Source organism: Vitis vinifera, chromosome 8 (assembly GCF_030704535.1).
Source record: "Vitis vinifera cultivar Pinot Noir 40024 chromosome 8, ASM3070453v1".
Lineage (NCBI taxonomy): Eukaryota > Viridiplantae > Streptophyta > Magnoliopsida > Vitales > Vitaceae > Vitis > Vitis vinifera.
This window is the reverse complement of record NC_081812.1, coordinates 16934622-16948502: the sequence shown is the minus strand read 5'-3', so window position 1 is coordinate 16948502 and position 13881 is coordinate 16934622. Positions and strand designations below refer to the sequence as shown.

Genomic DNA, 13881 nt, shown 5'->3' with positions numbered 1-13881 from the left:
TAATATAGACTTCTCTTTCAAAAAAAAAAATTTTATTTTTGAACAAAAATATTCTTCATCAACTTTAATACTTTTTTTATAAAATAATATAAAAGATATTTTCACTCCAATTATATTTATAATGTCAAACACACCAAGGTACTTTCGTATCTTCCTTATAACTAAGATTCTTCTTGATCTATACTTATTAGATTTGTTAGCTTCTAATGGATGATTCAAGATGATACATATCAAAACAAAACACTCCAAGGTGTAACACAAAGTATATATATGTACATTACAATACAACTCACATACTACATGCTTTTTAATAATGCAAATGCCCTTATAACCTACCTTTCTCGAGTACACTCTACTAATTTTTGTTTCAATAAAAAAAAAATTGTTTATTGAAATTGTTTTATGTTGGATAAAATTTTATAATATCAAAATCACCTCCTTAATACTATAATTATAATTTTATTTTTATTGATCTCTTATGTGACGTATTAAGTATAGATTATTATTAATTTAAAATTTTATCAAATAACTTTATTTTCTTTTTCATGTGTTATTTTCACTCATATTTAAAAAAAAATTAAAATCATTGTAATTAAATGTATTTATCTTAAACTCTAGGAGGTGAGTAAATTTTTTGTCTTATTTAAATGACCATCAAAAATTAAATAATGGTTAATAAACATCTTTTTATTTTTCAATTTTCTCTCACCTTTTTTATTTAAAAAAAAAACACCTTTACCATTTTCACTTCTTTTTCCTTGATTTTTTTTTTCCTTTAATTTATTTGTTTCATTTTTTTTTTCATTAACCTCTAAATATATATCTCAAACTTTAAGGAGTGAGTGAAATTAACTCAATTTTTTATTGCAATGAAATATTTGGGCTAGTGGGTGTCGTTGTGAAAAAAAAAATCCATATTTAATATTTTACCAAAACAGTAGAACTGGAAAGTATTTTGGTGATACCAAAAAATAAATAAATTAGGATGTACTGAATCGACCGAGGGTTTCGAGGGTTAAGAAGTTGGACACGTGGCATGACAAGGGGTGTCTTTGAAGCCGCACTCATAAATCATAATCCCTCCTTTTTTTTCCCGTTTTTCTAACCCCATTATAAATTCTTGTGGTTCCAAGTTTGCTTTCTACTAAAGTTATAAAAAATTTGAAGTGGTGGGTCGGAATATTTTTTACTTTTCACAATTTTGGATTTGGACGGCTCTAAATCCCCGTCCAAAGCGACCTGATTCAAAAGAAAGGAAGAGAGAGAACAAAAGAAGATAGCATTGCGGTTTTCGGTCGCGGTGCAGATAACGTTGGCATGAAGAAGATAAAGGTATTTTTATCTTTTTATATTTAAATTTTATTTAAAAATAATTGGTCAGATAATTTTAGTAGGACATTTAATATTTCTCCATGACTAAATAATCAATATACACTTTTTCATTTTATTAATCAAATTCTTGTAATTTTTAACACTTATAATTCAAAATTAAATATTTTAACATTTAATTTTCAATTTTACCAAAAATTTTTAAAAAATCATATTTATGTTTTGCCCAGTTGTGCATATGAAATTTTGACAAAGTACATATATCATTAAGCCTCTGAATCCTCAAGCATTAGGCACTAAATTTTACAAATATGCCATTCAGCCAACCAACTTATATCTATAATTTTTTTAATATCTTTGGATGGTGGGGTATTAACAAGAAGAAAAAATAAATAGAAAATAAAAAATTGGAAGCAAAACTAGATTCTCGTTAATAGCATGCAGGGAGAAATAAGGAAAAGGAATGGACTACCTAACAGTCTTTTTAAGTACGCGCATAAAACTAAATCGATTCTAGTAATTATAATGTCAAATTATATTAAGATACTTTTAGTTAAAAGTTGTTCTTTAAAGTAATAACATACTGAAATGGATTGGTCAAATTTGAAACTCACCTCTCAAGCTTGTTAATCAAGTCTCTTTTCCTTCTTTTTATAATGGAGGGGACCGATATCAATCAATCCCTAGGTCAAAAGAGAACATACCAACACAGTTGCAGAGGCTCCATGAAGAAATAGTGTGGTGAATAACCCAGAAAAGGAAGCATGTTCCCAACAACCATGCCCCAGTAAAAAAGTGAAGATTCTCAGTTTGCAAAAGATCATTCTAATTGCTTCCCTTGCAGCTCGCCTAATCAACAAATACAATTAAAACGGAAACCAATTGGGTTCTTTATTTTTCTCTAAACGACGTTTAATAGTATCGATGTAATCCCATGCAAAATTTATTCGCTACCACCTTGATTGTCAGCTCTCTTTAAAACTCATGACGACTCTATGCGTTGGACGAACTTCTTAGCCTGTCATGGGAAGAGAGAAACAATGAGCATGGGGACACGAGAAAATCAAACTCCTTTTCTTAACAACTCAGTTCTAAGTGGTAGCATAGCCGATGCCCCCATGAACAAGCTTTTCAAACCTTTTACTAAGAAAAGGGCCAGCCTTCAAGAGAGATTTATCCAGTATGCCGAAAGGAAAAACACAATCTCAAAGGCAGGTAACGTTTCCTAGTCACAATTCTCCATATAATACGTTTTTTGCACTTCCATAAAAACATCTGGAAATGAAGTTGAAAGCCATGCACCACCATGTGCAAAGCAAGACCAGAACAATTAAAAGGGGCATAAGAGTATCACACAATTTGAAACTGTACCTGTTCCAAGGTCAGAAACATGATGACGTTCCAAGATCCCAGCCGTCCAAAATTTGGTATAAAACCCTTGTAGAAGGCAAGAGGCCCCTGCAAAACAGATATTGATGTGAGTTCGCATGTTAGTTAACATAGCTGTCTGCATTCACATAAAAGATCCTTATCCGAGTCAATTGTAACAGAGATCCAAAGTGCAAACAGCAGGGTAACAGAAATAAAAGCCCTTATGTCATTAACAATAACTATAGCTACATACTAGCAGCAAGTAATACAGTATTTGCAAATCTTTAAATTTTTTTTTCCTACCATGAACATAAGTTTTTTTTTTTTTTTTTTAATGAGAAAACAATGAACACAAGTTTTGGTGAATGAGAATTTGTCATGGAGAATAATGAGAACAGTTCTGCAATGTATTTCGCAGTGTGATCAACATACATAATAACATAAACACAAATTGCCCAGATTAATATGTATCTATCTTCTTATAAAAAAAAACATTATCATAGTAATAAAATGGTAAGTTAATGCCTGTTTGGGTCCACCTCCTGTTGTCTGATTTTACAATCAGAAAATATTATTAAATTTTATATAAAATACACACTTATTTATCTTCTTTTTTTTTTTTTTTCAGAAAAAGTAGCACCACTCAAAGAACAGAAAAGAAAGCCATTAGAAGAAAATGATCAAGGACAATGATCTTCACCACGTCAATAGTCTAAACATCAGAAAGGTAGAAAACTTCATATCATGTAGAAAGAAAGCACATGAGAGCACAGTGGTGTCAATTCACATACATCATTCTTCAAAGTCTTGACAAAACAATCCAGTGTATTTTTGTATGTGGAATCTCCCATCATCCTTGACTTAACCTGAAAAGGAACCAAAAAACATCAAGTTGTATTACAGCTGAATTGATATTATGACTTTTACGGCTTCAATTACACTGTGCATTGAGCCACATATGACTTCAGAAAGCAAATTTTAAGTGACCAGCTCATGATAAGGACTTAAAAGAATTAATTCATGGGAGATACAATTTTTATAAGGTCTAACTGTTAAGAAATGAATATATGATCATTCTACAGGAACAAAAACTATTGAAACTTAAAAAGGAAGATTATAATAACATGAATAAGTTAAATACGATATCATTTGTTGAGAAACTAGTAGTTGTAAGTACATAATAAAATTTAAACTGCTAACCAGCTGGAGCTATATCAGTTGTTGAAGCAAGCCAGGTAGAGCAGTATCCACCAAGAACAGGTTATCTAATCCTGACTGTGCAAACTGCTAGTTATTTCTAATGTTAGTGAATACCATAATATTGGAAAAGCACTTCATTCTGCATAACTGGATTGGTAGAAAAATCGATCGCATTATTAGACCATTTAGAAAATTTTCTTAGAACTCAAAAATCACAGTGAAATCATTTTGAACAACCATATTTGAAAATTTACATAAAAGTTTCTGCAATGTACTTAGATACAAAATGGTATAAGATACATATATTCCATAATGAAAAACCATTACCAAAATATCCTGTTAAATTACTGATCCATGTTAAGAACAATTTGTTGGGATGATTTGGAATCGCCTAATTTAAAAACTCTCAAGCACTTCAAGACAAATTTGTCGAGAAATGTGATAAAACCAGATAGTCCAAGATATTTTATTATCCTGAACTATTATCATTGTATGGCTAATAAATAATTTCATACTTACTGTAATAAAAAAGACTTCAACTTACAAGATGTATTATAGTGGGGCTCCTGGTCATAACTACTGATATTGACATGGAAACAAGCCTAAATATGATTATCTATCATCCAAGACATGCTTATTTGCAAAAAAAAAAATGATGGTAATCAGCTAAAAAGTTGATTATCAAAACAATGGTTCAAGTCGAGCAGTCGCAAGTTTTGACAGAAACATTTTAGAGAAGTTCTAGTTGGTTTGCCTACATAATACATGGTCTCAGAACTCTCACCCAAGCCAGTACATCCATTTGATAGGCATTCTTAAGTAGAATGGTTATCAGTATCACTATCATGCTGTAAAATGCACAAAACAAAAACTCTTTTTGAAGAGAGGAAATGTGAAAATAGAGAGATACCACGTCAACTGGGGAGCCAATACAGACTGCGAAAAAACCCGCCCCCAAACCAGCTAAGAGATGAGTCAAAACATTATCTTTGAACCCTGGAATTTTCAAAATCGTCTGCATTGAAATAAAGAGGCAAATATAATTACAAAGTTGCACATCATAAGACAAAAATAGTCCACCAATGATGAAACTTTGTAGACAACCTGCTTCACTTGATCATAACTGGCTAGTTCAGCAGCATTTATAATAGCATTTCTCGCTACATTCGGTCCAAGCCCAGTCCACAGAGCTCCAACTCCCTCCTAAATTTTAGATACAAATTAGTAAAATTGGATAAAGACATCAAACAAATGAAACTTAAATAAATTATAAAGAAACTAATAAATAATATGCATATAAGGGCAAGATGTTCCACCTGTCTCACTATTGTAGAATAAGCATTCAATGATCCGGAATAGCGTCTTGGCACACCAGGTGGCAATTTTCCTTCAGATTGAAGTCGAACTTTCACAAGGTCAGTTGGATTGGCAATTGTAATCGCTAGACCACCTGTTTAATTATGAGAATTAAACAAGTACATCATGAGAATTAAATCCCAATCACAAGTTTAATAGGAATCATGAGTATGTGCTCACCATACTCATTATATTCAAATGAAAAACAAGTACATCAGAGTCCAGCATATGTGCTCACCAGTTGTTAGTGCAGCAAGTATTTTCTTGGATAAAGGAACATCTCCAACATGATCCTTACCCACATAGAAGGCCTTCACCTGTCGAGCATGTAGATTATGCATGAGAATTAAGACTAATCAATCAAAAAAGAGGGGGAGAGGAAAAGATTTGAAACCTACAGGCTCATACATCCCAATTCTTAAGCCTCCAAAAAGGCATTGACGATGTAATCCTGGTACAATGCCCTTCCAGAGTGCTGACATGCCTTCTTCCCTAGCGATGGTACCAACTGTACCTAGCAGACCCCTATATTTTGGTAAGGCCACTCCATCTCCTGCAACAGCTTTCTTTTGGAGCTGAAGCCTAACTTTAGCAGTATCCAAAGGAATTGTACAGATCTGCATCAAAATTAAAAACACTTCAGGGATGCCATAACACCATAGGAACCAATTTACATCAAGACAGTACAAGGTAGTTTATTTCAAGGATCCAAATTAATCTTTAGAAGCTTGGTGTCTTGAATTTCTCATGGTATACATGTAAGAAGAAACACATTGGTACAATGTAAAAGAACCCCAACACCACTCAAAGAACCTAGTTATACTTGGTCCGCACACAATTCAGGCGTTTTAACCCTACTGAACTGGATTTTTCTAGAAGATCCAGAATCCACGCACAAGGATAAGAATTAGAATTGATGGTTCTTGGACTGCATGATTTCAGGGTAAAGTAAATTATCTACCAATATCAGGCAAAATTCAAACTGATGGAATTGATGCATAGAATCACCTGATTAGGACAGATTTTGACATTTCTCAGGGTTCTGGGTTCCAAATCAATGAAAAATGATACACCTGTATTCAGCCAGTTCAGCGGAGTTCATTCTTACTCAACACATCTTGTAAAACCCGTAGGAATCTAGGCCAAATACCCTGATTTTGCGGAATTTCCTTACTCAGCACCGAGTCCATGCACCATGATCACGTCTATTATTGTAACTAAGGACCTCTTTGGTGCATTATCTAAACGAGTTTTGTGCTTCTAAAATCAGTAGAGAGGAAAATGTGTTTAATGGTGCAGTGTGTCTGAAAAGCAGAACACAAACACAAAAACAAAAAGGTAAGGTCCTAAACAGCACAATTTCCCAAAGCTAAATTCACACTCCACTCCCAGATCCATCACAGCAGATCTCAGAAACTAAGAACAACAAAAATTAACACGAAGCGATCGTAGATTTATTTCAAAGACAGTCAAAAGGCAACCGCATACCTCAGCGAAACAAGCAGCGAAAGCGCTACTAGCGAAGGTTCCAGCTAAGGAGATATTGGTTTTGGGACCGTGATCCGCCATGAGGAGAGAGGAGTTTAGTGATTGGACCCTGGAGGTCTCAGAATAGAATATGGAAAGAGATGATTAGGGTTCTAGTTTATTTTTATAAAGGAAGTCTAGAAGAGTGGCGCCGAACAAATACAAAATGTCGAGAGAAGCAAGAGTGAAGAGATGAGTAACGGCTTCGCTGTAAATTGGGAATCTCGGGAAAAGCAACAACCAAGTCTCGGCAATTGGCTGCTTCGCTGTGCTCTTCCTCGTCAGCTTCATTTATTCGTTTTTGCGCCATTACTCATTTGCACTACTCACAAGTCACAACGCATTTCCCTTTCTCTATTTTCCTTTTTACATCTTTTTTTCCCCTCTTTTCCCACTTTTACATGCTCCGTCCACGTTCGACTTCAAATTGCCTTCAAGCCAATCTTGCCTCGCCGCGTCAGCAGCGTCATGAACAAGTTGGTAAATTTGCAGGGTATTTACCAGAGACACGGAACCTTGGCAGGCATTCCCACAAAAAGTTGCCTTTCTCCGATTCTCAGAATTATTCTTCATGTAAGTGGCGAGAATTCCTCGATAGGTTTTAGTTTTACCAAAGGCGCAAATGTCGTGTATGTTTTCTCATGTTGAATTCCAACCCATCCGCAATAATAGTGTTTAAGATGAATACTTTGTTCTCGTGATTCATATATTTATGGAAAACCAGTAGGACCACCAACCGCAACATAGGGTAAGAGTTGCTATCAACCGCAATCTTACAGTACTTGTCCAACAATGTAACTGCTACTCATAATAATAATAACAATAATAACTCCAGTGTAAATAAAAATATATCGATACATCTTTCATTAAATAATCAAGATATGACACCAAGGTTTTAAAGACAAAATGAAGAAAAATAAAATTACCAATTGGGGCTGAATCCCACCCCTAAACGAACTGTTGATAGTACAGGGAAAATAGGAGCTTTTACTAAAATTTCTCTGTTAATACAAGTGGAAATTCTTCTTTCCAATTTCCCGTAAAAGAATCATGGGGACCATGAAATGGCCTCAGCTACAAGCATATCTTAGGATCATGGGCCTGGAGGCTTCCACTGCACCCTCATGAGAAGTAAAACAAGATAGTGTGTGTTTAGGGTTCTCATTTGTTCCGTTTCTTGGATTCGCTGTACAGAACAACTCCAATAACAGTGAGCATGTAGCCCAGCATCCCTGTCACTGAGACAGGATTTCTAAATATTAAAATTGATATAACTACAGCAACAGCCCCCTTTGCATTCCCCAAGACCTGCAAAAGTTTAAAACAAATTCAAACTCCAAGTAGGTAATAAACCCCTCAATAGATATTCTTAATCTAATAACAAAATGTTGGCAGAGGGTACATTCATGGTGCACCAAGACTAATAATTTTGACATCAAAGACCAATTAGCAAAATTATTGGGATTGGGATTACTCTTTTCAAGAATCCATATCTCTAATTTGCCACATGACAAAAATACAGAGTAGGCATAATTTCCTTATGCAGCACACCATAACCCCTAAATTATTTTTGCATGACTGGTTGAAACATTGTCACACATAGAACTTTGTTTTTTATTCTGAGATAGTTATCATTCATCTGATAATCCTATTATACATTCAAGAGGCATCAAGCTAATTATTTTGACATCAAGACTAAATAAATAGCAAAACTATTGGGACTGATTTTTCCAAGGATCGATATCTCTAATTTGCTAAAAGACAAAAATACAGAGTCAGCACATGTTTCTTCATGCAGCACAATATTATCCATAAATTATTTTTTTATAGGACTACTATATCCTAATTATTAACATCTGTTGCACATGTGACCTTATTTTCACATTCTGAGACAGCTATTGTTCATCTCTATATCAAGGAAATTCCATTTGATTTCTCACAACAGCTCACATGATTAAGAAGTGTTTTCCATGGTTACCGCTGCCTATTTTACTCTCCAAAAGCATACTATTTGATAATTTAATATGATCTTTATGTAAACGAGGTAATTGCCTCATAGATTTGCAACCTCCCAAGCTCAAATTTCAGATTCTTAAGTTCAATTATTATGATGTATGATGGAGCAATAGCTTTGTCAAACAATATCAATATTAATATCTCTAATTTGCTAAAAAACAAAAATACAGAGTAGGCACATGTTTCCTCATGCAGCACAATGTTACCCCTAAATTAATTTTTTATAGAACTACTTAATCCTAATTATAAACATATGTTGCACATGTGACTGTTTTTTCATTATGAGATGGCTGTTGTTCATCTCTATATTAAGGAAATTCCATTTGATTAAGATTCTCAAATTCAATTATTATGCTGTAGGATGGAGCAATAGTTTGTCAAACAATATCAATATTAAAAAGCAAACATACTGGTGCTTCCTTTTTGAGATGGAAGCCTTTTCTAGTTATTTACCACGGTTGTGCTACCACTTGCTTCTATGAGCTTCAATTCTTTTAGCTTATGATATCTGTCAGAGAGTATGATATGCATTGTGGTTCACATTCTAACAACTAAAGCATTTTCATGGCTCAACATGGTATTAGAGTCTCAATCAGCGAGATGTTAGGAGTTTGAACAGTACTACATGTTGATTTCCCTAATTTATTAAGCCCCTAGACCAGCCCAAAGGAGACTGTCTGTCCCTATCTCTCCATGTATGGGTATGGACAGTTTTTTTCCTTTCTTTTTTTTTTCTCTTTTGATGATAGGTAAAAAATGGGTATGGAGAGAGTTAGAAAGATGGTATATATTGTGGGCCCAAATTCTAACAGCTTAAGCTTTTAGAAACATTGGTTCCTCAACAATATTCAAATCCTCTCTTGGACTCTTACAGTATAGATTCCAGAAACACTTTCATGCAATTCTTATTAGTTGAATTTTGAAAAGGGGGTAAAATTCCAACCCTTTTCTCTGTTTTTCTGATTATACTAATAACACTTAGTGAATTGCATCATATGAAATTCTGAGAATTTAATAAGTATACTCAATCAGCCACCATCAGCATTATTAAGGCTATATTGTATAACTTGAACTCAATGATCAAGTCAAAGGACTGGCAAAATCTAAGAATAATACATCTAAGAGATTTCATATAAAAACATTTCCATGAAACTTTAGGTAAACAAGTATGTAAAAGTATGCTCAGTTAATGGAGTATTTGGATCATTAAAAGAAAATAAAACAATTTAAAAGTCAAAATCTCATACAGGAACCATATGCCAACTCAAATAGTTGGAAAATACAGTGTGTTCAAGAAACTGCTATACCGTGTGCATGTGTTAAAAGAATATGCAGGCAACCATGAAAGAGGAAGAAACACGTTAAAATTCAGGACCATACCTGGAGTGTTAAAGCACTGGTGTGCTTAGTGACCAAGAAATTGGTCAAGTTCACAAAATATGCTAGAGCAGAATTGAAGAGGAGATACCATATTATTTTAATATCATCTCTGGCAAGAGCCAATGTAATTGCAACCACATTTTCCTCCATAATTAGTGTTGCAGGAATTAAGAATGCAACAGCTATTGGAGCCATGTACAGCAGAAGGTTCATAGAATTCAACTTTTCCCTGGAAAAATTTTGGATCATTTTAGTCTACACTGATGAAACAGAACAATGTGTACCTTAAGTTCCTAATTTGTCTTTAACTTTTAACAAAAAAAGAAAAAAAGAAAAATCAGAGAGAGAGAGAGAGAGGGAGATTTAATACCCTTCTGAGGTCAGCAATTTCCCTTGAAGCACTGACTTAAAAGCCCTTGCAGCTGTAGCCGAAATGCATATTATAAACCCAAACATATGGAAACTCGGTTCACCCTACAGCCATATAATAAATTTTCATAAAGATAAACATAACTTTTTGCTCCAGAAAACAAAATACTGAAAATCAGCAAGGATCTCATAAATAAACAAAATACATATCATGAACACCATTTAAGATCAGGTAGACACAATAAATCACAAAAAGCAATGCTTATTCAACTAGGGCTTTGCAACACAAATACTACACCATTTGAAAAGCCAGATTCTCAGTGCAAATTCAACAATTTCCTCAATTTTCCTCTTCTCCTTCTACAAAACCCCTACCAGCATCATAACTGATATCTATTGACACTTTCCACCATTGGTTTTCTCTCTAGGCACCACTGACCATCTCAATAACTGTTCCTGTTCTCATAGCCTATAAGAGTATACCTCATCAATCTCCTCAACAAACTTTGTCTTGTAGACATGCAATTTCCCCAGCTTCCTAGCATTCCACTCTGTGAAGCATAACTCAACTGACAGCTCTTTGCTTAGGAAAGAGACAAAGAGAATGTGGTGAAATTGTGGAAGGTCATTAGATTCAAATAATATATAAACTTGACCATTGACTGAATTTGCAACCAGCTTGACAAACCAAGAGAAGAAGATACAACAGGGTTTTGAAACAGAATAAGGCTATATTAGAGCCATCATTCCTGTCTGATCCTTTTGAGTAGTAATTAATGGAATAACCACAAATTGACAAGAAGAGGGCCATTGTGGACATTGTTTGTTGACAGTTTTAATTGAAGGTACCAAAATTAGGATATGCCAAAAACTGGAATGCAGGAAACACTCATGAATTAGAGGATTCAGGGATATGCAAGCTATGAATAAAGAGTATACTAAGTAGAATCTGGGGAAAAAAAGTAAGAACTGGAGAAAACTGTTGCTGGGAAATTAACATGAAAGACCATTAACCTTATCCTAGTTTGGTCACCCATAAGGGAGAAACTTAAGAAGACCTTAAAATTAGAACTATTGCAGGATAAATGAAATGAAAATATGCTTCTGTGAGTGAGTGGTGCGGTACATTAGCTACCAAAATGAAAGGGGAAAATTTACACAATCCCATATGATTAGTCATATATTATTATATATACCCTAAAGATTAGCCATATATTATTATATATAATTTAGTCAATCAAGGTTCTATTCATCAGATTTTGAGGTCAATAAGGGTATAAATAAATTATTCAAAAGAAATTCAATGTAAAAGAGAGACAGATAAGAGAAATTGTCAAGAAGGTTTGGTTACATGCAGTAAACCAATTCACATTGTGGAGTGAAAAAACATGGTTCAAGTTCAGACTTTTAGAAATAATAATGAAACCAGAAAGAGCTAAATTTAGGCATGATGAATCAGTTACTGTTCTTGATTTAACCGAATTATAAATGATACTTATGCTAAATGCAAATGGTGGGAACTGGATTTGGTTTATTTAAATTAAGTTTGTTCATACCCATTTACTACTAAGTAAAATGAACTTCTTATTAAGATTTTTGTTGTTGGTAATTTGTTAAGAATAAAATCACTAGAAAAATTAATACAACAGTAATGTTCAAGATTCATCCAAATCAACCCAATTTTCAAGCCTTTATGTACCCTGTTTACCTGCAGCAACAAAAATGCTGGGAAGGCATAATTTCTGTCAAAAATTCTATTAGTGACATTATCCACACAAGAAGATAATTTCTTTCTGATCTAGTAACACAAGCTGCCAATAATTTTCTTCAATCTAACCAAAACCAATTCTGTTTAAGTCAAAGGACACAGGATTGTGCAGGGCAATGCAATGCATCCTTGGAAAACCAAAATCAAATATGTGGGAGTCACACTGAATTGCATTTTCATATTGTTATTTTATTTTTTACTTCCATATGCATCATTTTGTCAATTTGATTTTTTTCATCAACATATATATCAAAACAGATCCTATTCTTATGTTACCAAGCAATCTAAAACATAAAAACTAAAGAGGAAGAAAGTGGAGTTCAATTGAAATTGAAAGATAAAGTTGAAAAAGAAAATCTTACCCCGCTGGCAATGATGACGCCGGTGACCACAGGAATCAAAGTCAGATAGGTTATCCAATCCTCCCTTTTCTCCTTCATTAAATAAGCGAACACAGCCGTAAAGAAGGGCGTGGTGGCCCCGACCGCCTGATTGAACGACACCGGAAGGTACCGAAGAGAGACGTTCCCACAAACCACCGACGAGCAAAAAACAAGACTGAGACAGGAAATTTTCAAGAACTGTGCTCGAGACCGTATGGTCTGCAAAGGAACCATCTTCATCCAAGCAATAGCAATATAGCTGAGAAGCGAACAGGCCATCATGTGACACATGGTGAGGAAGATAGGGTACTTGAAGCCATAGTTGCTGAGCAAGTACTTGTTGAGGAGCAAAACCCCAATGTTGGAGGAGTACCAAGAGGTGACGAGGCCGATCGTGAACCACCGGCTCGACCCCTTCATGAGCTTGATTGATTTTTTTTTTTTCTAGGGTTTTGGGGATAAGAACAGAAGCGGAATGGATTGGACTAGAAGAGCATGAATTGCGAGGCTGAAAGCTAGGATTTAGGAATGGAGGGATATAATCGATCCGGAAATAATGGAGCGTTATTGAGAGAGATAGAGAGGAGAGCGTGTATCGATCTAGAAAGAGAGAGATGGATTGATTGGAAGCGTTTTGAAATGACGAAAGTGAAAGCCCTTCTTTAAGCCTTCTTTATTATTATTATAATTATTATTGTTGTAGAGAGTGTTAAAGAAGAGAGAAAACGAAGGCGTAAGAGGTTTAATCGCAGGGAGCAGGGAGCAGGGACAGGGAGGAGAGAGTAAACGTTTCAGGATTTATTTAAGGTAACGTTTTAGAAGGGAAAAAAGAGTCGAGAATCCCAGAGTGAGTGGTCAATCAACTGTTAGTGGTGGGAACGTACCGGTCTTGTGAGAGAATAGGCTGAGTCACGCCTGCAGCATGGCGCGTGGGTCCCATCTACCAAATACCCGGACACGCTCTCCACACCCATGTTAGGGAGCCGCCCTGTTAAGATATTTGTGATAAGACTGGTCCGGTAATTCGACGTTGCAACTTGTCGTAGTAGAATTGGACATCCTTGCCCATCACCCTGCTTCACAACCCTTTCAATCATTAGTAGCAGGCGTACGGCGAACGGCGACAACATCTTTTTGTCTAGGAAAATATTTCCCTCTGTAGCTTTTATTTGTCACTCACAC

General features: G+C 34.8%; 2 protein-coding genes across 2 annotated transcripts; both read right to left on the bottom strand.

The window, feature by feature from the left end:
- Nucleotides 1-1840: 1840 nt before the first annotated feature.
- LOC100254421 (mitochondrial uncoupling protein 1) lies at nt 1841-7311 on the bottom strand. The gene is made up of 9 exons (XM_002277385.4): nt 6745-7311; nt 5655-5873; nt 5495-5573; nt 5217-5350; nt 5005-5103; nt 4811-4915; nt 3492-3566; nt 2701-2787; nt 1841-2347 (listed from the first exon to the last, which is right to left on the bottom strand). The coding sequence occupies exons 1-9, from the start codon at nt 6823-6825 to the stop codon at nt 2312-2314; spliced, it is 915 nt and encodes a 304-aa protein (XP_002277421.1). The 5' UTR covers nt 6826-7311; the 3' UTR covers nt 1841-2311.
- A 309-nt stretch (nt 7312-7620) lies between these two features.
- LOC100259754 (probable sugar phosphate/phosphate translocator At3g11320) lies at nt 7621-13576 on the bottom strand. The gene is made up of 4 exons (XM_002277323.4): nt 12679-13576; nt 10550-10653; nt 10180-10408; nt 7621-8091 (listed from the first exon to the last, which is right to left on the bottom strand). Exons 1-4 carry the CDS (start codon nt 13117-13119, stop codon nt 7945-7947), a joined length of 921 nt encoding a protein of 306 aa, XP_002277359.1. The 5' UTR covers nt 13120-13576; the 3' UTR covers nt 7621-7944.
- Nucleotides 13577-13881: the final 305 nt, after the last annotated feature.

Bases quoted from the DNA above. Each gene is read 5' to 3' on its own strand.
- LOC100254421 (XM_002277385.4), bottom strand. From the start codon at position 6,825: ATGGCGGATCACGGTCCCAAAACCAATATCTCCTTAGCTGGAACCTTC. The intron at 4,916-5,004 runs GTTGTCTACAAA...ATTTCAATGCAG, and splicing joins GTTATGATCAAGTGAAGCAG to ACGATTTTGAAAATTCCAGG. The intron at 2,788-3,491 runs GTATGTGAATTG...TCTGTTTTGCAG, and splicing joins TCAAGACTTTGAAGAATGAT to GGGCCTCTTGCCTTCTACAA.
- LOC100259754 (XM_002277323.4), bottom strand. From the start codon at position 13,119: ATGAAGGGGTCGAGCCGGTGGTTCACGATCGGCCTCGTCACCTCTTGG. The intron at 10,654-12,678 runs GTAAGATTTTCT...ATATGGCTGTAG, and splicing joins GCGTCATCATTGCCAGCGGG to GGTGAACCGAGTTTCCATAT. The intron at 8,092-10,179 runs GTATGGTCCTGA...AAACTTTTGCAG, and splicing joins CCAGTGCTTTAACACTCCAG to GTCTTGGGGAATGCAAAGGG.